Genomic DNA, 24008 nt, shown 5'->3' with positions numbered 1-24008 from the left:
CTTCTCATTGATTTTATGTTTTGTTTTGAGAGCAATGAGGGTTAAGTGAGTTGCCCAGGGTCACACAGCTAGTGTCAAGTGTCTGAGCCCGAATTTGAACTCAGATCCTCTCAAATCCAGGGCTGGTACTTCATCCACTGTACCACCTAGTTGCTCCTATACATCTTCCTTTACTGCTGCTTTCAGACATGCCCAAGTCTCCCCAATTTTTTTGAGGGGCAATGAGGGTTAAGTGACTTGCCCAGAGTCACATAGCTAGTAAGTGTCAAGTGCCTGAGGCCAGATTTGAACTCAGATCCTCCTGAATCCAGGACTGGTGCTTTATCCACTGCGCCACCTAGCCGCCCCCCCCAATTTTTAAAAACAAAATAAAATAACTCACTAAATCTTTTAAATCTTACCATTCCTGTTAGTTATCCTATGGCCATCCTCTTTTCAGCTAGACTCCTTGAAAATGTAACCTACACTTAGTGCCTAAACTTCTTTTTTGTCTCCTAACTTCTCTGCCATCTGGCTTCTGACCTCATCAATAAGTTGAAACTGTTCTCTCCAAAGTTATCAATGATCTTTTCCATTTCTTTCTTTTCTTTTTCTTCTTCTTCTTCTTTTTTCTTTTTGAGAGGCAATGGGGGTTAAGTGACTTGCCCAGGGTCACACAGCTAGTAAGTGTTAAGTGTCTGAGGCCGGCTTTGAACTCGGGTCCTCCTGAATCCAGGGCCAATGCTCTGTCCACTGCACTACCTAGTTGCCCCACCAATGATCTTTTAATTGACCTCTTAAGTAAGCATTTGATAGTGCTTATGGACTTCTGGACACTTCCTTTTGTGTTTGCTCTCATGACCCTTCCTGTCCTCTTAGCTGTCTGACTGCTCCTTTTCAGTTTCCTTTTCTGGATCTTCATTCATGTTATACACACTAACTGTGGGTGTCCCCCAAGGCTTTGTCCTGGGTCCTCTTCTCTTATCTCTCCATGTTCTGGCACCTGGTACCCTTATCATCACCCAGGGGGTATTGAATGGTCATCTCTGTGCAGAGGAATCCCAGATCTGTATTACCAGTTCTAGTTCCTTTGCTGATCACCAACTTACTCCTGAATATTTTACACCAAGTCTGTTGTAGGCATAGTGAACTTAACATGTCCCAAAACAGAAGTCATTGCATTTTCCCCAAAATCCAACTCTCATCTGAACTTCCTCATTACTGTTGAGGGCACTGCCATCCTTCCTGTCACTCGGGTTTAAAACTTGTGTCATTCTTGGTTCTTCACTCACTTCCTCCACATATCTAATCAGTTGCCAAATCTCCCTATCTCTACCTCCAAAACATCTCTTACATCTACCCTTATCTCACTACTCACACAGCCACCACTGGATTCAGTACTTCACCTCTTGCTTGGACGACTACAATGGGCTCCTCATTTTTCTCTCCGCCTCAAGTCTGCCCCATTCCAACATACCCTCCTCATAGCTGCCAAATTGATATTACTAAAGCACATGTCTTGATCATATCACCCCTCTTACTCAATAAACTCCAATGGCTTCCAATTCCCTCTAGGATCAAATAAACCCCGCTGTTTGGCATTTAAAGTACTTCATAATATGGCCCTTTCCTATCTTTCCAGCCTTCTTACACATAATTCCTTGGCACTCATTCTGGGTTCCAGCCACATTAGCCTATTTGCCTTTCTTCACACAGTGCCCCGTCTTCAGTTTTTATGCCTTCATACTGGTTCCTCTCCAATCTGAGAATGCTTTCTTTCCTCACTTCTTTCTTTTAGAATCCCTGACTTCCCTCAAGACTCAGCTCAAAAACCTTTTTCTGCACACCGTGCTGGTGCTTTCTCTTCTAAGTTACCTTCTCTTTATTCTGCACGTATTTTGTATATACTCTACCTATGTTCCCCCAAGGTGTCTCTCCCGCCTCTTAGACCATACTCCCCTTAAAGACAAGGATTTTTTTTCTTTGTACCCCACTAGCACAATGCCTGTTTCATAAATATTTACTGATGGATGGATGGAGTGCATTCCAGAAACGAAGATAGGAAAGTTATGGATTTTCTGCTTCATTGGCAGACAGTAGGTGCTTAATAAAAAAGTAGCTTACTGTACATGAAAGAAACCTGGACTAGAAGTGAAAAGATGTGGGTTAAAATCTTGGCTCTGTCGCTTACTAGACACCTAACCTTAGACAAGTAGCTTAAAGAGTAGTAAATATATATCAAGTACTTACTAGGGGCCAGGCACTGTGCTAGGTGATGGGCACACAAAGACATAAATCAAACAGATACTATCTCAAAAAGCTTACAGTGTATTGAAGGAAGACATGTCCATATAAATACAAACTAGATGCAAAAGAAACACAAGGGGGCAGCTAGGTGGTACAGTGGATGAAGCACCAGCCCTGGATTCAGGAGGTCTTGAGTTCAAATGTGGCCTCAGACACTTGACACTTACTAGCTGTGTGACCCTAGGCAAGTCACTTAACCCTCATTGCCCTGCAAAAACAAAAAAGAAATACAAGGTAATTTTTGGCTTTCTCTGTCATTTTACAAATGACGAAACTGAGTTCCAAAGAGGGCAAACCCATTCCATCTTCCTCCAAATCCAGTGATTCTTCCTCTTCACTTCTCTGGGCCTAAACTTCTTATGGCCTATGTGTTAGTAGAAACAGTACTAGACTTGAGAGTCAGGGAAATCTGAGTTCAAGCCCTGCCTCAGCTACCTACTAGCTGTTCCACTTTGGACAGTAGAACAAACCAGGAAGGAAATTAAAACACCTTGCCAACAAATACTAAAATATCTCCTGACTTTTACTTTGGTGGATGGCATTGTACTGAAAGAAAAAAAAAATGCTGGCTAGGTGATCACTAGACTTGGAGTCAGGAAAACCTGAGTTCAAATACTGTCCCAGATGATTCCTAGCTATGTGACCCTGACCAACTCACTTAACCTTTCAGTGATTCAGCTTCCTTATCAGCAAAATGGGGATAATAATAGCATTTCTGTCCCAGGGTGGTTGTGAGGCTAAAATGAGATATTTATAAAGTTCTTTGAAAACCTTGAAGTGCTATATAAATGCTATTATTTTATAGTAACACATTAGTGACTATTGTCCATATGGACTTTTCAAAGGTTCTCCTCTCTCTCCAACTGTTCCTTGTTAACTGTTACTCATTGCTCATCCACACATCTAACATGAGGGTCTTTTCTTTCTTTCTTTTTTTTGGTGAGGCAATTGGGGTTAAGTGACTTGCCCAGGGTCACACAGCTAGGAAGTGTCAAGTGTCTGAGGTCGGATTTGAACTCAGGTACTCCTGAATCCAGAGCCAGTACTTTACCCACTACACCACCTAGTTGCCCCTTGAGGGTCTTTTCATGAGTATATCCTCAGGCCTCTTTTGACTAGGATTCAGGCAAGGGAGTTCAAATCCTGTTTTGGCCACTTGCTAGCTGTAGGAACCCGGGGAATTCACTTCACTTTTTCCAGCCTCAGTTTCCTCATTTGTAAAATGTAAATGTGGATGACAACAGCACCTATCTCTCAGGATTGTTGTGAACTTCCTATAAAATACATAAAAAACCTGAAGGCGCTATACAGAAACGTTAGCTATTTCCCGCGGGTCCCTCCTTCCCCTCCCCTCACTCCCCTCTATTTCCTGTGTCTGGAACACCTTAGGGACTTAATAAATGCTGTAAAATAATTAAGTTGGGTTAGATGACCTTTCTGTTCCCTTGCAGCTCTGAAATGCTCCCTCTCTTGAATGCTCGTGGAATTAATGCATGATTCCCCTTACTTTTGCTCCGCTTCCCAAACCCTCCCAGCGTCTCCCATAGCGTTTTCCCGGATGCGCGCCACACGCGGGCCGGGTTTCCAGGACTAGGCGGCTGCGGGGCGGGAGGAGGAGGGAAGAGAAAGGAGGGGGAGGGGAGGAAGAGCGGCGGGGCGGGGCGGGGCGGGGCGGGGCGTGCAGACTCCGCCTCCCTCTGGTCATCTGGCCGCCCCGCCGGCACCAGTGCGAGAGCTGGCGAGCGAGCGAGCGTGTGAGGCCATGGAAGGCGAAGGGGATCGGTGCGCGCGCCCGGCCGGCGGGGCTCTCCTGGGGCGTCTGACCACCTTCCGGGGCCTCCCGGGGCCTCCTCTGCCGCCGCCGCTGCTGCTGCTCCTGCTGCTACTCTGCGGCCCGGTCCTGGGAGAGCTGCGCGCCCCACCGGAAAAGATTGGTAGGAGAGCCGGGCATGCTGAGGGAGGGAGGAAAGGACGAGTGCATGCCCATCCCCCAGCCCCCACTCGCGTTCACGGCGCAGCCACCTTTTGCACAGCCTTTGCCCAGAGCTGGAAGAGGCAGGCCCGGCCCCGGGGCAGAGTGCTCTAGCTGCAAAAAATTAAATAAATAAACAAATAAAATAAATAATAAAACGTTAAAGCCGGTCACCCATGACTCTCTGTTCCAGCATGGGATCGGATACAGATGGGGAAACTGAGGCCCGGAACAGGGAAGCCCCTTGCCCCCAAACCATCCAAGCTAGTTAGTTAGTAGCAGAGTCGGGATTAGCTCTGATTCTAGGGTCAGCCCTGGTAGAAAGGAAAAATCGCTGGTCTGGGAGCCAGAAGATAGAGGTTAGTCTGACTCCCAGCCCTGCCAGGTTGTGTGATCGTAGGTGAATCATTTAAATGCGCTGGGCCTCAGTTTTCCTTCTCTGTCTAATGGGCCAGGTAGGCAGCTGCTACAGAGGAGATGAAATTAGAAGAGCAGAGGAGTGAGGGCCACATTTTTAACATTACTCTGTTTTAAAAACAAAACAAAACAACAAACTTGCTTCCGATTTGGGATTTCTTTGGTGTATATAGGAAACTCCTACCAATGTAGAAAGGTTTCTTTCAACTCTGACATTCGGTTACTCCACATGCAATGTGCTTTTCTACTTTTCTGTGCCAGATGATGGGGCTGAAGAACAGGTCCTGGAGGTTTATGTGATCCTCGGTCTGGAGCTGGAAGTGACCTTAGAGGTCAGCTAATCCAGGCTCCGTCCTGAGCCTCAGTTTCCTAATCTGTAAAGCAGCAGGCCTGTTCCAGACGATTTCTTGACTGCCAGCTCAAAATCCTAGATATTTTCTCCCCTCCCCGCTTTACAGAATGTGAACCAGACTTCTGTGGGTAAAGAAACGGGAATCAAGGAAGATGAGAGGAGGGAAGGAGAATAGGTCCTAGATCACACAGGTAAGGCTACCCAGGCCTGTGGACTCCTTTATCATCCTGAATAGGGGAGCAGAGACAGCCGCGTGAGGGCCTGCAAGCACACATGATAGTAACTCATGTTTATACAATGCATTGTTTCATTGCAAGACTCCCCTTGAAGTAGTAGCCCATGCAAATACCAACTTGTCCGTTTTACAGATGAGGATGAGTAAGGCTTAGCCGGAGGCAGACTTGACAACAGTGAGGAAGGTAGGAAGTTTTTGAGCTGGTCCTGGAACCTAGGATGTGGGATAGTTTTTTTCCTTTTTACCATACTAGACTGCCTCTCCTGATGATCCCAAACTCAGGCACATGTTAGGAGCTCTGGCCGTTGGAGGAGCACAGAAGTAGGTCACCTTGTTTTGTATCTTGGACCTCAGAACCCTTTCCTCAGTTCTTTGGAGTCAGTTACCAGCTTGGAGCACAGATTGTTTTTTGGATACCCCTTGCATACTCCTATGCAATGTGAATTGCCTAGATCTAGAGTAACACGTAAGTAATCATTTAGATACAGAAGAGAGGGAGTCCAGAGGCTAGTTCTTCCTGGTTCTTGGTGGTAACAAAGGCCTTTTAGACCATGGGGGACCAGGTATGCAGCTGCTACAGAGCTGAAATGAGGAGAGGAATGAAGTAAGTAGCATATTTTAATATTAGTCTTTTTTGCATCAGATTTGTGCTTTCTTTATTTGCAATTTATTGTCTTAAGAGAGTTGCCTAAGCCACTGAGAAGGTGATTTGCCCAGGGTTAGACAGGAAACATAGTATAGGGGAAATAGAGAGTCACTGAGTCAGAAAGACCTCCAGGTCTCTATTCTGATAAGTAATCCCCTAATGTACACACATACACAAGTTCTTCCTGGCACTTAGGTATTTATTTTTTGGTAAGTCGGGTTGAATTTGTTCCCTTCAAGGCCTCTGGGCCCATTTGACTAGCCTTGCCCCGACTCTGTTTGAACCTGATCCTCCAGTTGCCTTAGATAGGTCTATTTTTGTCTTGGGTCAGATTACCTTACTGGTTACCTCTCCTTTCTCTTGTTTGAAACGGTATACTGTGTAGTCATTAACATCTGTGTGTCTCTGTACTTCCATAAAGTGCTTCCTTCAGTGCCTCGTCACAGTGGGAGTGTAACCCTACTTTCCCTAAGGGGTATGTCAGCAAAATTTGTGAGGACCTACCAAGCTAGAAAAGCTTGAATGTGAGCTCCGGGATGGACCGCCTCTATAGTATGTCTGTTGTTTAAGGACCAGACTGGCTAAGACTAGAGAAATTTATCCCCAGAACATAATGTGTTACATTCTACCCCACATTCAAGGCTGTCCCATCAACGAGGGCCTCCTCTGCCAAAGTTGTATATGGTACCAGGTATTGTATTGTGTATTCTGTTCTCAGGGAGAAATTTGACAAGTGCATAAAAAACAATATTGTTTCTTGGATTTGATTAACATCTCTGCTTTTGTATTGGGTGGAGTATTTTGTTTAAAAGTCTGTTACTGTTCTTCCCTATTCTTCTGGTCACAAGGTTTGAAAATTACACAATCCCTTCTCCCTACTCCCCTCCCAACCCCTCATGTATTTTGCCCTATGGTTCATCAGAGGCTTTGAACCTCTATGGTAAGTGGATACAACTTGATTTACCACAAAATAAATCTCTCTGTGCTGTGGATAGTGGGATTTTCTGTTATTAAACATTATCTGTGCACTTAACGAGTAATATTTTAAATTTTGTTTCAGTTAACAAGCATTTATTTTCTTTCCTTCCTATCTTCCTCTCCCTCTTCCCATTGGAAAAAAGACAAAGAAAAAGAAGCCCATGTAACAAATTCCCAAACTGGCCATTTCCAAAAGTGCCTTTCTGTCAGGAATGGGGCTAAGATTCATCATCACTGGTCATCTGTAAGCAGGGTTGACCATTGTTTTGATTAGAGTTGTTCTTTTTTTTTTTTTTTTTTTGCTTGGGGCAGTGAGGGTTAAGTGACTTGCCCAGGGTCACACAGCTAGTTAAGTGTCAAGTGTCTGATGCCGGATTTGAATTTAGGTCCTCCTGAATCCAGGGCCAATGCTTTATCCACTGCACCACCTAGCTGCCCCACTGATTAGAGTTCTTAAATCTTTCAAGTTCTCTATCATTTGTTATAGTATAAATTGTTCTTCTGGTTCTGTTCATTTAACTTTGCATCAGTCCCTAAAGTCTTCTCTGGTTTCTCTGAAACCATTCCTTTCATTAATTTTTATGGCACCATAACATTCAATTATATTTATATGCCATAGTTTGTTTAGCCATTCCTCAGTTGATGGACAAACCTTTTATTTTCAGTTCTTTGCCACCAAAGAGCTGCTATAAATATTTTTGTACATATAATAAATGTAACAAAATTATACCAAATCAATATAATAAGGGGAACTTTTCATCTGTAATGAGTAATATTAAAAAGTGTTTTGTTGCACTTTCCTGCACATACCACCTTCCTAAGCCTAGTTTGCCTACCCATAGTCTAGAATTCAAAGGCTCATAGATTTAGAACTGGAAGATTTTTGTTTTGGCCAACTCACTCATTTTACAGATGAGGAAAATTAAAACTGAAAATTTAATGATTTGTAGAGCCAAGTTTTAAACCCAAGACCTTTGACTCCAAAACGATTGGTTTTTTTCCCCACTTCCTTCTTGCTACCTGACTCTGTCGCCAATATCATTATCTATTTACCAGCAACAGTTTTAAGAGTCTTTCATGCCCATTAGTTCCCATTAATAATAACAGAAATGTTGGCATCACTTTAAGGTTTACAAAGCGCTTTACCTTTCTCCTTTCATCTGTAATGATCTGTAAGGTAAGTAGTGTGAGCCTTATTCTCTAGCACTTAGCCCATAGTTGCTTAATAAATGTTTGTTGTATTGAATGTTTACAGATGAGGAAAACAAAGTTCATCTTAAATGATTTATTCACAGTTTGTGAATGATAGATCTGGATTGCACAACTGAGTCTCCTGACCCCAGATCCACTGTTTTATTTATTCTACTCTAGATTTCTTAACCTGTACCTTAGTGAAAACTGTTAAGAAAGAAAGTGTGGTATAGTGGAGAGAGAACCTGCTTCAGCATTAGGAAGAGCTAGATTCAGGCCCTGCCTCTGGTACATTCTGGCTGTGTGACCTTGGTGAGTCCCTTAACTTCTCGGGGCCACAGGTGACTCTCTTTAAGACAGTAATTTGGAGAAGTCTTACCCATCTGTATTGGTAAAGGGAGTTACATACACTCATACACTGAGGAAACTATAAAAATTAAATATACAATGATTATTAATTTTTTTTGGCAGGGCAATGAGGGTTAAGTGACTTGCCCAGGGTCACACAACTACTAAGTGTCAAGTGTCTGAGCCTGGATTTGAATTTAGGTCCTCCTGAATCCAGGGCCAGTGCTTTATCCACTGCGCCACCTAGCTGCCCTACAATGATTATTAAAATAATAGAAAATAGAAAGTTCCCTATAAAAGTAAAATCACAGATCTGTTCAAAAACAATAACAACAATATCAAAACTTGAAAACAAAAAGATAAACCGCCTGTTAACCTTAATATCAGGAAGAAATAGAATTCTCATTACTTTTTTTCCCCCCTCCAGCTGTTATTGGAGGTGGAATTGGTGGTACCTCAGCATCCTACTACCTACGGCAGAAATTTGGGAAAGAAGTGAAGATTCATGTGTTTGAGAGAAGAAAGGTTGGAGGACGCCTGGCTACTCTCAACGTGGAAGGGCAAGATTACGAGGCTGGGGGTTCTGTCATACATCCCCTAAATCTGCATATGAAGCGCTTTGTCAAGGAACTGGGTATGTGGGTTTTTCTGTTCTTAGAGACCTAGAATGATTAGGATGATGTCATCTGGTGACCTGTGGCTATTTTTATCTGATGGAACTGAAACTCTAACATTTTAAAGTTTTTTATTCCCCTCTCCCAAGAATTGGAAAAAAATTCCATCATCTTTCACCTTTCCCTAGCAACCCAAAGTCATGTTTGGGGAAATGTGTTTGTGGGGAGGGTGTGTTATTCTTTTCTTTGAATGATTGAGAGCAGCTATGGGTGGGGGGCGGAACTGCCGGGTGTGTTCATTTGCATCTTAAAGTCATGTTATTTGAGAACGGGAAATCCCCTCATTTTTCTGATGGAGAAGTGTCAGGGGAGTAAAGTGATTTGTACAAGGTCATGCAGCCAGTTAGGGGTAGAGACACTTCTAGTGCCAGCCCACTCTGAACCCTAGGTCTTATGATTCTTCCCAAAGTATTAATAACAGTAATAACAATAATGATATATAATACACTTATAAATTGTATAAATATTATTACTTATATGTTCAACTACTATGTAAGATTGTATTTACTGATGATTAATTGTATAATTATTATTAATTAATTATAATAATTAATGAGGATGATGATGATGCCTGGGATAGGTACTACATCTGTGATTTCATTGACGTAGAGGACTCCCATGTGGGGAAATACCATCTAGCAGTGTAGGTCGGCAACTTCTCTCTGCAATTTATAGTGATACATGGTTTTCTGGAGCACCAAGAGATTAAGGGACTTGCCTACAGTCAAATGTTAGAGATAAGATTTGAACTCTGGTCTTTGGGACTTCATGACTTGCTCTCTATATACTACATCATGTTGCATCTACAATAGTAAGAATAATGGCTAGCATTTAACTGCCATTTTAAAGTTTTCAAAATGCTTTACAGATATTATATTATTTAATCCTCTCAATTACCTTGTAAAGTAGGTGCTGTTTTACCACTGAGGAAACTGAGGCAGAGAGAGATTAAGTGACTTGCCCCAGGGTCATACAGCTCACAGATGCCTGAGGCAGCATTCTAATTCTGGTCTTCTGACTTTTCTACCACACTGTTAGCCTTCCTCTTCAAAGGTGAGGAGTGGTGTAGTCTGGGCTAGGAATATCTATGTCAAGAAAACCCCATGTGGGATCACAAAGAGTTGGCATGACTGAAACGACTAAACAACAACCAGTATGTGTGTATATATGTGTGTGTGTGTGTGTGTGTGTGTGTGTGTGTGTGTGTGTATTCACACACAGCCCAGGAAATGAGGAGGATTTGGGGAAACAGTGCAAGGGATGAACATTTATTATTCTTCATTCATTCATTATTATTATTATTATATTCTTCATTCATTATTCTTCTTTCTTTCTTTCCTTCTTCCTTTCTTTCTTTCTTTCTTTCTTTCTTTCTTTCTTTCTTTCTTTCTTTCTTTCTTTCTTTCTTTCTTTCTTTCCTTCCTTCCTTCCTTCCTTCCTTCCTTCCTTCCTTCCTTCCTTCCTTCCTTCCTTCTTCCTTCCTTCCTTCCTTCCTTCCTTCCTTCCTTCCTTCCTTCCTTCCTTCCTTCCTTCCTTCCTTCCTTCCTTCCTTCCTTCCTTTCTTTCTTTCTTTCTTTCTTTCTTTCTTTCTTTCTTTCTTTCTTTCTTTCTTTCTTTGTGAGGCAATTGGGGTTAAGTGACTTGCCCAGGGTCACACAGCTAGTAAGTATCAAGTGTCTGAGGCCGGCTTTGAACTCAAGTCCTCCTGAATCCAGGGCCAGTGCTCTATCCACTGTGCTACCTAGCTGCCCCTTTCTTTCTTTCTTTCTTTTTTTTTTTTAACTATTCTTCATTTATTATTCTTCATTCACTTTATCCTGAGTATTCAGTGATGCAGAATAGACTAATTCCCATTCTGTTTTTTGTTGGGAAATATTCTGCCTTCAGACCTTGCCAAAGGTCATGCAGATAGTAAATAGCAGACCCGTGATTTGAACCCAGGACCATGGTCTCCCAAACTGCTTTTGTTTTCACCTACCTCATGCTGCCTGGCTCTAGAACCGAACAAAATGGCAGATGAGTAGGTTACCAGATATCAAATAGCAGATGTTTTATTTAGAGAGCAGACATACATGTAAATTCAATTAAACATTAATTGGAAAAATTTTCAGGGAGGCTAGTACCTTAAGCCCACAATACTGGCTACGTTTTGGGCAAATATTTATGACAGAGTTAATATTGAAATGTAAGAGAACATCAGTCTAAATTATTCAAACCCAAATATACCTGCTAAGCCTTTGGCTTTTAGTAAACTGCTTTATTTCTTGGACTTTTCATTTCCTTTCTCTGGGTATAAGCTAATAGCAATCAAGAATAACAGTGTATCTGAGCTTGATGGGACCTTAGTGTTCATTAATCTTAACCCTGTCCTTTTACTGATAAAGAAACTGAGACCTTCAGAGGCCATGTGACTTAGCCAAGGTCACACACAAAGGAGTTGGCAGAGGCAGGATTTCAGCCTCTGAGGTCCCTTCCAACATTTGCATTTCCTGGTTCTGTGATTCAGTGGACCCTGCCATTGTCAGATGGCATCTGGAGTCTTTGCAGTCAGTTCTCAATGTCCCATATTTGCAGGAACATTGACCAACTGGAGCATATTCAGAGGAGGGTGGGTAGCCCCAGGGAAGGACCATCCGCTGTGCAATGGGAGGGAAGGCTTGAAATATTGAGCCTGGAGGAGACTTAAGGGGGATGTGATGGTTTATTTTTTGTTAGGTATTTATTTGAAAGGCTCTGGTATGGAAAAGAGATTAGACTGAAACTGTGGCCCCAGAGGGCAAAATTGGGATCAATAAGCAGAAGTACCAAGGAATATTTGGTACTTGGGGCAGCAACGTGGTGCTGTACATAGAGCACTTTGGCCTCAGATGCTTACTAGCTGTGTGACCCTGGGCAAGTCACTTAACCCTGTTTGCTTCAGTAACTCATCTGTAAAATGAACTGGAAAAAGAAATGGCAAACCACAAGTGTGTTTGCTAAGAAAACCTCAAAGGGGTTGTGGAAAGTCAGACACGACTGAAATCACTCAACAACAACAACCAAAAATCAGGGAGTAAAAGTTCACTCCAACAAAAGGAATGTATGTGTGTGTGTGTATACACATAGTTATGTATGTATACATATGTGTGTACACACACACAGGTAGCTAAGTGGCTCAGTAGGTAGCAAACTAGGTCTGGAGTCAGGAAGACCTGAGTTCAAATGCAGCCTCAGACTCTCACTAGCGATGTGACCCTGGGCAAGTCAGTTAACCTTTGTTTGCCTTAATCTACTGGAGAAAGAAATGGCAAACCACCCCAGTATCTTTGCCAATAAAACTCTATATGGGGTCATGAAGTGCTAAACAACCGAACAACAACAACAAATATATGTATATTTATATCTACATCTAACTATGTCTACATATGTGTGTGTGTGTGTATTCACAAATAGATGCATACACACATATGTATAAAAACAGAACTGAGTTAGGCTACATCACAAAGCGTGTGCCTGAGGTTTTCTTGGAGATTATGTAATGCAGCTTCAGCACTGGCAGGAACTTTAGAAATCATCTTGTTCAACCCTCTCATTTTATGGGTGAAGATGCCAAGGTCCAGAGGAGATAAATGATTTGTCTAAGGTCACGTTAGTGGCAGAGCCAGGACTAGAAATGCAGTTTTCTGATTCCTAAGCCATTGATAGAAAAAGTAAGTTTCTGTTAGGAGGCTGTTCTCCCTTTGGCATCACCCCCCCCCCCCCCGTGCATTCTCTCTCTACTTTTCTCTGTCTCTCTCTCTTTACCTTCCTCCTTCCCTCCCTTCCCTGCCTCCCCCCTTTTTGCAGCCTACACATATATGCAGGTACACATACATACACATACTTACAGTCTCAGTCTGGTCAGCCTGGGTGAGGTGGCAGCAAATAGGAGCCAAAGTATGAATGCCAGAAATGCCTACTGGGGGAAATGGAAAGCGTGGAGTCACAGTTAGAAGATGAGCTGAGGTTCCAAGTGGTTTAGCCATGCAGGAGTTGAGGGGAAAAGAGATGGAATATTGAAGGGAAGTTGGAAAAAGGATTCTGTTTATGCGCAAATTCTGCATGTTAAAGATTCTATGAATATTAGTCTCTGGCATATAGTAAGTATTTAATAAATGCTAATAGATTGCTTGAATAGACTATTTCCTATTTGAAATCCCTACTTAGCTCCTGTTCTGAAAGTTTGAATTTCTACAGTGAGCTTCTAGATATACAGAGGTTTTGGTTTTTATTTTTTCTGATAGATTTCCCTTGCTAAAAATGGTTTTATTGATGCCCCCTTTTTCTTAAAATAGTGCCATTTCCCTGTCTTTCTAATCACTCCCCTGTCCTCAACAGAACCATCCGTCATAACAAATAAGGGTAGTTGAGCAAAACAAATCAGTATATTGGCCATGTCTGAAAACGTGTGCCTCATTCCACCTCCATTCAGAATCTGAGAAGCATCAGCCCTCTCAGGTTGTGGTTAGTCACTACATTGACCTGAGTTCTGGAGTCTTTTGGTGTTTTTTTTTTTTTTTAATAGCATTATGGTCATTGGGTAGCTGGGTAGCTTAGTGGATAGAGTGCTGAGCCTAGAGTCAGGAAGACCCCTCTTCCTGAGTTCATATCTGTCCTCAGACACTTCCTACCTATGTGACCCTGGGCAAGTCACTTAACTCTGTCTCAGTTTCCTTATCATTAAATCCATCGTCCTCTTGGTCCTGCATGAACCATCTGTTTATGCAAGTATTGTATTAGACTACTTCTTAAAGTGATGCCCAAGATGCAGATGAATCACTGGCATTCCCTCTCTCTGTTTTTGCAGATCTTGCCTCTCTTCAGGTTTCTGATGGCCTCATGGGCATTTATAATGGGGAGAATCTTGTGTTTGAAGAGAGCAGTTGGTTCATCATTAACATGATTAAGCTCGTCTGGCACTATGGATTTCAGTTCCTCCGGATGCATATGTGGGTAGAAGATATCTTAGACAAGTTTATGAGGTAATTGTTTTATCATTAAATTTTTTAAAATTTGAATTTTATGGACTTCTGGAGTTCCAGTTTCTGGATTTTGTCTCCCAGATTTCCCAGTGAATGTGTAAAACTGTCATGAAAATTGTAGTGACCACTGGAGAATTTTTCTCCATTCACCAAGTGGAGGGGGATAGTTCTGGTTGGAGAAATGTTTTTGAGGAATATGGTAGTGCTTGTTAAAGCCAGGCTACCAGGGCTAGAAGGTGTGTAGGCTTTCTAGCCTGGTCCATGTTAGGCGGTGTCACCATGATGAAATCAGTCAGCAACCACAGCAGCTTGAAGAGTGAGTCATCTTTAGTAGAATTTTAAAGCTTACAAAATGCTTTCTTCACCCGACCCTTTGTGGTAGGAGATGTAATCATCTAATCATTGGGTAATGGCATTTCAGGAGAGAAGTGAAGTGGTTATCCAAGGCCATACAGCAAGAATTAAATCTGTATTTGTTTCCTGACTCCCAGGTCCAGTGTTCTTTCTACAGTACCGGATTGCCTCTTTACAGGTCTTATGTAGTTGAGTTTTTAATAGGACTGAATATTTACGGGGCAGCTAGATGGTGCAGTGGATAGAGCACTGGCCCTGGATTCAGGAGTACCTGAGTTCAAATCCAGCCTCAAACACTTAATACTTACTAGCTGTGTGACCCTGGACAAGTTGCTTAACCCCAATTGCCTCACTAAAAAAAAAAAAAAAGACTGAATATTTACCCACAACCTAATTCTCTTTCAAGACATATCCCAATTTGGGGTGGGGTTAGGGTTAGAAACTAGTTCAGGGTTAGGGTTATGGATGGGTTGGAGATACATGCTTATTGGAATGGCTAATTTTGTACTCTGTGGAGAAAGGGGCCTGTGGTTACAAGATGAAGGCAGGAGCGATAATTTATTACCACAATTGCTCTGCCAAGTGAATAAACTAGATGCCAAAATATCAAATTACACACCATGTAATGTAACTTGCTCCTTAGCTCAGGTGGGATAAATATACTGTTATTTCTTCAACCTCCTGATAAGTATCACAGATGTATTTCTTTCTCAAGCCTCAATTTCTGGGTATATGAAATTTAGATGATTTTTTTGATGTTTCTTTGGAGTCCATGAAGTCTCACTACAATGGATTTTCTTCCAAACGATCTGTCAGGGCCATTGAAGACATTACTTAGAAGGAGCAAGTGTCTGTGAGTCACTCATCAACCCTGAGACAAAGTTCTCCTTTTCAAAGTCTGTAGGTAACTTGTTCCTACAGGTCTTGGAAGCCAGGCAAGCCGGGCTGGGCTGCTGTGTGGGGACCTTATCTCTGGATGGTTTTCAGCAAGTAGGGAATTGCTTGTTTGAGTAACAGAGGGGGAACCTCTCTTGGCCTAAATGTAGCAGTGAATAAGCCTTAAACAAGAGCCAGCAACCAGCAACAAAAGAACATGTCTCAAGAGGAGTCTCAGAGTTTTGGAAATTGTGTTTTGATCTAATTCACTTAACCAGCACACATTTATGCAATATCTACTGCATGCTAGGTACTGTAGCCACAAAGAATGAGTCTTGACTCTCTAAGGATCTTACACTAAAATGTCACAGTTCCCAAACCTTTTGGAGTTGTGACCATCTGATGTCCTTTACGGTTTGATTACATGATAAGATCTCCCCCCCCCCCTCGAAATCAGGTTTAAGTGACTTGCCCAGGGTCACACAGCTAGTGTCCTAGGTTGGATTTGAACTCAGGTCCTCCTGTCTCCAGGGCTGGTGCTCTATCTACTGTTCCACCTAGTTGTCCCAAGATAAATGTATCTTGCATGTATCTAGTTGCATGTTGTTTCTTCCATTAGAATATAAGATCCTTGAAGGCAGGTACTGTTTGCTTTTTTTTGTATCCTTAGCACTTAGCACAGTGCCATCACATAGTGAATACATAGTAAAAGTGTTTGTTGATTGGTTGAAAAGTACTGTACAATGTATTTATATTATTAAAGCAAGTCAGAATTTTCTTTTCAAAATTCACAGTACCCCCTGGAATATTTGGGGAAGTCCCAGGTTGGGACAAGTTAGGGCTGGGAATTACCAAGTGAATGTAGGGTCAGAGGGGAAGCTGGAAGCACCTGGTTCACCTGGGTTTCATCTCATCATAATTCTTGCCCAATCTGAATCTCATATAATTGCAAGATACTTTCATCAATGTTCAGTTTCTTTGAATAGCACAGATGCCTAAAGCTTTGCTCACATTTTTGGCATGGGGGTGGTCGTAGAAGTGGTAAAAGGTTTGCCCAAAAAAAGAGTCCATTGACTTCCCCTGAAATTGGCTTGGCTAATCCATTTTCCTTCAGGGTATCTTGCTGTCTCATTGGTAGTCATTAGGGAGTATGTCTTCCCTCGATTTCATAGTGCATGTGTGCATGTGTGTGTGTGTGTGTGTGTGTGTGCGCACGCTTGTGCACAGAACCGTTAGGGAAGTTCATGGGGGACACTGGGATCCTTGTTAAAAATTCATTTAGAAGGGGCAGCTAGATGGTGCAGTGGTTAAAGCACCGGCCCTGGATTCAGGAGTATCTGATTTCAAATCCGGCCTCAGACACTTGACACTTACTAGCTGTGTGACCCTGGGCAAGTCACTTAACCCCCATTGCCTGCAAAAACAAAAACAACAAAACAAAACAAAAATTCATTTAGAGGGGCAGCTAGGCAGTGGATAAAGCACTGGCCCTGGATTCAGGTCGACCTGAGTTCAAATCCAGCCTCAGACACTTGACACTTATTAGCTGTGTGACCCTGGGCAAGTCACTTAACCCCCATTTCTCTGCAAAAAAAAAAATAATAATAATAATTTACAAAATGCTAGAATGTATTGGGTAAAGTACCAAGGAGTGGCTTCTGTTGACTTACTGATAAAGTCATCAGGGCAGACTAGTGTACATTGGGGTGATTCATTTTTGAGGGAAAGTCAGGTGTTAACTGACTGGTTTCCCAGCCGCTCCATAGTTTCACTCACTCTTCTTTTCATTCTTTTCTCCTTGCTATTGTGGAATTTTCCAGGGCAATTCTATGGGGCCTTTCACCCTTTTCAAAGTACCCAAATCCCAATATTCACCTCTTTCATGAAATCTTTTTCTATAGCACTTGGAATGCATGCTCTCTGTCTCCTTCTTTCCTTCTCTTTTTTGAATTTCTGTAGGAGGAGGTGGTGTTCCATGAAAGCTGGATTTAGAGTATAATTCCAGCTCTTTCATTTACCACCTGTGTGAATTCTAGCAAGTCCCTTAATCTCTGTGGGTCTCAGCTTCATCTATAAAATAGGTGGGAGTGGAAGTAGACTACATTAGTTGTGTCAAACTCAAATAAAAACGAATCTCCACAGGTTACATATTGTCTTAGAAAATCACAAATTAACAGTATCTTTGTTGTACTACATTTTTTTTTTTTAATTTTAAAAAATCACTTCCCAATGGCACTTTAATCTGGTTCCTGGCCACATTGAGAGTTTTGGAGGCCATCTGTGGTCAATGGACTGTGAATTTGATGTCTTTGGACTAGATGATCTCTCAAGTCTCTTCTAGCTCCAGTTCTAGCATCCTTTGATAGAAGATCAGGTAAGGTTTCATGGAAGAGAGCAGACTTGAAGATAGGTGATATTTAGATAGATTTGTAAAATGCAGAGATGGAAATATGTAAGGCTTTGAGGTGGGGGACAGTCAATACATTTACTCTGATAGAATGAAGGGTTCATCTAAAGGAGTAGTAGGAAGTAAGTTTACAAAGGTAGGTTGGGACCAAATCATGAAAAGCCTTGGGGGCAGCTAGGTGGTGCAGTGGATAGAGCCTTGGAGTCAGGAGGACCTGAGTTCAAATCTGGCCTCAGATGCTTGACACTTACTAGCTGTGTGACCCTGGGCAAATCACTTAACTCCACTTGTCTCACCAAAAAAAAAAAAAAGAAAAGCCTTGAATCTCCGAGTAAGAGGAATGGATTTGATCCTGTAGGCCAGTCTTGTCAAACTCAAATAGAAATGAATCCCTGCAGGCTGCATAGTGAATTAGAAAACCATAAGTGAGCATTATCTATATTGCATTGTGTTTTTTAAAACTTGTTTAAACATTTCTCAATCACATTTTAATTTGGTTTGGTAACTCTGCTATAGGCAACAGGAACCACAGGCTTTTTTTTTTTTTTGAGTGAGGCAATTGGGGTTAAGTGACTTGCCCAGAGTCACACAACTAGTAAGTGTTATGTGTCTGAGGACGGATTTGAACTCAGGTACTCCTGACTCCAGGGCTGGTGCTCTATCCACTGCACCACCTAGCTGCCCCAACCACAGGCTTTTGAGTAGAAAACTGACCTGCTGGAAGGGTGTTTCAATACGATTTATTTGGTAATAATATATAGGATGGATTGTATGAGGAAGAGATTTGAGTCAAGGAGGACTATTATTGCCCTAATCCATGATCTGTGGAAATATAATAGAAGAAAATGAGATATTTTGAAAGAAGAATTGATAGAAATTGGTAGCTGACTGGCTATGAATGTTAGGGAGGTGTCAAAGATGAGTCTTAGCTCAGATGACAGGGAGAAGATAATAAAACCTTTGAAAGAATTAGGAAAGTAAGGAGAATTTTCCATCTTTCCTTCCTTCCTCTCTCCCTACCTTTCTTCCTCTCTGTTCGCCCCCTCCCCTCCCCCCTTTTGCAGAAGAACATGAACTTGGTTTTAGGAATGTGTTGAATGTCTGGTGATTGTAGAACAAAAAAAAGCTAACTATAGCCAGCAGGCAGTAGGAGACCAGGTACTGAAACATGGGAGAGGGACTCGGGCTAGAAATATTCTCGTTGTCTTTTGATATCATGATGCCATTTTTTCCTTCTTTCTTCCATCCCTAGACCTTGCCCACCCCTCTTGTGCTGACAGCCTCTGGAAACATGAGCTGTGGGGTTGGGAATTATTCTCTTTGATGCTTAATGGCCCTTTCCCCTCTTTTCAATGAAGGATTTACCGCTATCAGTCCCACGACTACTCTTTTAGTAGTGTGGAAGGCTTGCTGCATGCCCTAGGAGGGGATGAATTCACTGGAATGCTCAACCGGACCATTCTCCAGTCTCTACAGAAAGCAGGCTTCTCAGAGAAATTCCTCAATGAGATTGTTACTCCCGCCATGAGGGTCAATTTTGGCCAGAGCACGAGCATCAATGGCTTTGTAGGTAAGCCAGCACATTAAATTGACTTTGGATATACTCAAAGAAATGTGTTTGGTAAAACGATTATGGCTGTGGTTGCAATGGCCCCGGCCCCTCTGTATCATCTCTGTGTTAGAGAGAATAGCTTTTGTTCCACAAGACCACAGAAGGGCCAAGAAGAACAGAGGACAATCTGTTTCTTGGCTCTCTGTTTAAGGAAAGCCTAGCAAATACCTAATGGAAATAAACTCACATAGAGTCAGCCTTCTCCTTGTTCCTGAGTCTTTGAGTGAGGAACTATGAAAGATTTAAATATGATTTCATTCATCCCATTGCTATTCTGAGCAGTGGAACAATGCTGACAAATTTGGGGAGAGTACATGGATGGAAGCCTTCTTTTGTGACCTGCCTGCCTTTTAAAGCAATTTTTCCCCCTCTGACAGGTGCGGTATCCTTGTCAGCCACGGATTCTGGGTTGTGGTCTGTAGAAGGTGGAAATAAACGTGTTTGTGAAGAGCTCCTTCGGTTTTCCAAAGCTCATTTGATCTCTGGCTCAGTTATTCACATAGAGGAGAAAGCAAAGACAGGTAAGCTTCTCTGCAGGTTTCTCAATTGTTTTCCTGCTAACCTTCTCTTCCAGAAGATGATTGTTTAGTGCTTGGAAGGCATGGGGGTGGGGGAGCAACAAGAGAAGTCTTTTTTTTTCCTTTCCACCCCATCCCAAATTTACCATTTATGTGTTCATTTCCTTTTTGTTAAAAAATCTTAATAGTTTTGAACTTTTTTTTTTTTTTTTTTTTTTTTTAGTGAGGCAGTTGGGGTTAAGTGACTTGCCCAGGGTCACATAGCTAGTAAGTGTTAAGTGTCTGAGGCTGGATTTGAACTCAGGTACTCCTGACTCCAGGGCTGGTGCTCTATCCACTGCGCCACCTAGCTGCCCCTGAACTTTTTTCAATATATTTACATTAAATATAGTTATCTGCACAAATTTTTGTAAGATTTTCTCCTTTCCTCCCCCCTCCCTAAGACTGAGCAATCTGATATAGGTTATACAGTTATGTGTTCATTTCAATTGAACAGATATTGATTAAGCACCTACTATATGCTAGACATGCAGGATACAAAACCAAAAATTAAACGTCCCTACCCTCAAAAAACATTACATTATACTTGTAGTATAAAATCTGTGCTTACATAAGTAAATTCAAGGTAATTTGAGGACAGAGGGAATATTAACAACTAGAGGTTGAAGAGTGAGATGGAATGACCTGAAGCTTCAAAAAAGAGGTGGCATCTGACCTGAGCCCTGAAAGAAGATTAAATATTCTGAGAATTAGAGATGAAGTAGTTGTTGTTGTTTAGTTGTATCTCACTCTTCAAGACCCCATTTAGGGTTTTCTTTCCTTTTTTTCCCTTAATTTTTTTCCCAAATTACATGTAAAGATTTTTTTGAGGTCAAACTTTTTTTTTCCCCCACTGTCCCTTCCCTCCCCAGTCCTAAGGACGGCAAGCAATTTGATATAGCTTATACATTACAATCATGTTAAACATATTTCTACATTAGTCATGTTGTAAGAGAAGAATCAGAACAAAAGGAAAAAAAAACAGAAGAAAGAATAAACAAGAACAATACCAAAAAAGCAACAACAAAAGTGAAAATAGTATGCTTCAATCTACTTGCAGACTCCATAGTTCTTTTTCTTAATGTGGAGAGTATTTTCTACCGTAAGTCTTTTGGCATTGTCTTGGATCATTGTATTGCTGATAAGAGTTAAGTCTATCACAGCTGATCGTCACACACTGTTGTTGATACTGTGTACAGTGTTCTCTTGGTTCTGTTCATTTCACTCAGCATCAATTCATGTAAGTCTTTCCAGGTTTTTTTGAACTCCATCTGCTTATCATTTCTTACAGCACAATAGTATGCCATTACATTCATATATCACAACTTGTTCAGCCATTCCCCAATTGATGGGCATCCCCTCGATTTCCAGTTCTTTGCCACCACAGAAAGAGCAGCTATAAATGGATTTTAGTAGTGGGGGACAATTCGGGCAAATATATGTAGAGGGAAGTTGGAATGTCAGTTTTAGGCAACAGCTCCTAAACTGATTTGACCATCACATAGAGAATACAAAGGTGAATGAATGAATGAAAAGACATTTATTCAGTGATTACTATTCCTATTACACTGTGATAAACACAGAGGTAGTTCCTGTTCTCTGGAGATTGGCATTCTAATAGAATGAGACAATACACAGGTAATAGGTTAGGGACTAGGGAAGGATGTTTTAGTTTGGCTTGTCACACATGTGGCCAGTAGAGCCAAAGTGGAGATTAACACCCTTCTTGCTAGCAATGGCAATATATATTTGATTATGGTTCCAGATAGAAAAGGGGTGATGATGGTTGAAGAGTAAAGGATAGTTGGAAATGGGTCTAGATGTAAATGGGTGACTAAGGCAAAGATGAATTGTTTGAAATGAGAATGAAAATGTAGGTTGGAGCCAGATTGTGGTGGATCTTAAATATGATGCTAAGGTAGTTCTGTTTTTTTCCTTAGAAGCAATAGAGAACCTCTAATCATTTTTAAAAGGTTTTTCATTATAAACAATTATCAACAAAAACAAATAGTGTAATAAATAAAATAGAGATGAGAATATTGTATAAAAGATTCTTTTAAAAGGTAGACACAAATCAATTAATAACTTATTTATTTATTCATTTATTCATTCATTCATTAATTTATTCATTTGTTTGTGGGGGTTTTTTACAGGTAATGAGGGTTAAGTGATTTGTCCAGAGTCACACAGCTAGTAAGTGTCAAGTGTCTGGGGCTGAATTTAAACTCAGGTCCTACTGAATCCAGAGCCGGTGCTTTATCCATTGCACCATCTAGCTGCCCCATGAATTAATAACTAATGAAAAAACAAAAGCTTTTATCTTATGTCTGCTTGGTTGATCTGATATTCTGCTATACCTGCCTTGGCTTGCTTTCTTTAAAAAAACAATTGGCTATGTGTACACAGTTCTAGGTCTGCCATTCTACTTTTTTTGTGGAGCTCTTTCTAAATTTCCTTGTATGTTTCAGATTTAATATTTTTATGGCATTATAATATTCCATTAAATTAATGAACCACAATTTGTTCAGCCATTCACCAATTGTACATAGAAATTGTTTTATCTTTTTTTGTTGTTGATGATTTTATCATTTTAGTGGATGTAAGGTAATATCTGAAAGGTGGTTTCAATTGAAAATTTTCTTATTGTTAGTGATATATATATATGGTTAGATGTGTCTTGGGAGGAGAACACTGGGAACTATCTAGAAGGTGACTTGAAGAGAAGGTAGTGTAAGTAGGAGGACCAGTTAACAAATGATTACAATAGTTGTTTGAAATGAGAATGAAAATGTAGGTTGGAGCCAGATTGTGGTGGATCTTAAATGTGAGGCTAAGGTAGTTCTGTTTTTTCTTTAGAAGCAATAGAGAACCTCTAAACATTTTTTAAAAGGTTTTTTAAAAGGCAAGAAATTCTGAGGGTCTGAATTCGGTAGGGGTGCACATGAAGATGATAGTACTTATGAAAGAGATATAGAAGTAGACTCAACAAGATTAGTCAATGGATTGGATATGGGAGTGGGTGGTGAGGGAGAGGGAAAAGTCAAAGATGATGATCAGGTTAAGAATGTGAGTGATTGGGGTTACTACCATTGTCTCTACAAAAATAGAAAAATGGGCTCTTTTAGGGTGAGCTGAATTTTTGGCATGTAGAATTTGAGAGAGGGAGATGTAACAGCTAATAGCCAGTTGAAATTGTGGGACTGAATTTCAAAAGAGATTAGGGCTGTATATATGGATTTTGGAGGCCTCTGTATAGATGAGATGATTGATTGACAATATGGGAGCCATGAGTTCAGTAATGGAAAGAATGGAAAGAGAGAAAAGGAGAGGAGCTGGGCCAGCTGAGTTAAGGGGAAAGAAGCTAAATGGTGAACCAATAAAGAAGACTGAAAAAAGTGGTTAGGCAAGGAGGAAGAGAACCAGGAAAGAGCAATGTCCCTGAAGTCAGGGGAGGTGAGGATATCAAGAAGATAGATCAGTAGTGTCAGGAACTAAAGAAAGGTTAAAGAGGATGCGGACTAAGAGAAGGTCACCAGATTTATATTAATAATCTTGGAGAGAACAGTTTGGTAGAGTTGGATGGTCAGAAGCCATATTGTTGGGAGCTTATGATAATTAAAGGAAGGTGAAATATAAGATAATAAATTCAGGATGGTAGGGTCAGGTGAAGGTTTTTCTTTTTTTTTTTTTTCAGGTGAAGGTTTTTCAAGGATGGGGAATCCCTGAGTACATTTGAAAGCATCATGGATGGAACTGGTGGATAAGGAGAGGTTAAAAATAAGACAAAGGAGAATAATTTGTAGAGCTGACTTGCAAAAGAAATGGAGGGGAATGAGATCATGGGCACAGAGAGAGGAGTTGGCCTTGGTAAAGAGAAAGCCCACCTCTTCCTCAGAGACTAGAGCAAAGCAGCAGAGGGTAGATAAAAGATTTAGATGGCTTTGGAGGTTTTGAGTAGGGGAGATGAAACTCATGATCGATAGCCTTAATTTTCTCACTAATGTGAAAAGCCAAGATCACAAAATTCAAATTAGAAGGGACCTATCTCAAGAGACCATCTAGTCCAACCTATACATGAGCAAGGTCCCTGATGAGTGAGTGGT

The 24008-nt window shown here is 41.2% G+C and overlaps 1 protein-coding gene across 1 annotated transcript in view; it reads left to right on the top strand.

The window, feature by feature from the left end:
* The first annotated feature begins 3996 nt into the window (after positions 1-3996).
* PCYOX1 (prenylcysteine oxidase 1) overlaps positions 3997-24008 on the top strand; it is a 28780-nt gene continuing 8768 nt past the window's right edge. Inside the window, exons 1-5 of the mRNA XM_043988352.1 lie at positions 3997-4220; positions 8853-9059; positions 13925-14099; positions 19095-19306; positions 19726-19869. Coding sequence (XP_043844287.1) covers positions 4049-4220; positions 8853-9059; positions 13925-14099; positions 19095-19306; positions 19726-19869 — 910 coding nt within the window. The 5' untranslated portion in view covers positions 3997-4048. The remainder of the gene's footprint in view (positions 4221-8852; positions 9060-13924; positions 14100-19094; positions 19307-19725; positions 19870-24008) is intronic.

The sequence above is a fragment of the Dromiciops gliroides genome, chromosome 2 (genome assembly GCF_019393635.1).
Source record: "Dromiciops gliroides isolate mDroGli1 chromosome 2, mDroGli1.pri, whole genome shotgun sequence".
Classification (NCBI taxonomy): Eukaryota; Metazoa; Chordata; class Mammalia; order Microbiotheria; family Microbiotheriidae; genus Dromiciops; species Dromiciops gliroides.
Note: the sequence above shows the minus strand (reverse complement) of the source record. Positions and strands in the feature narration are given on the sequence as shown.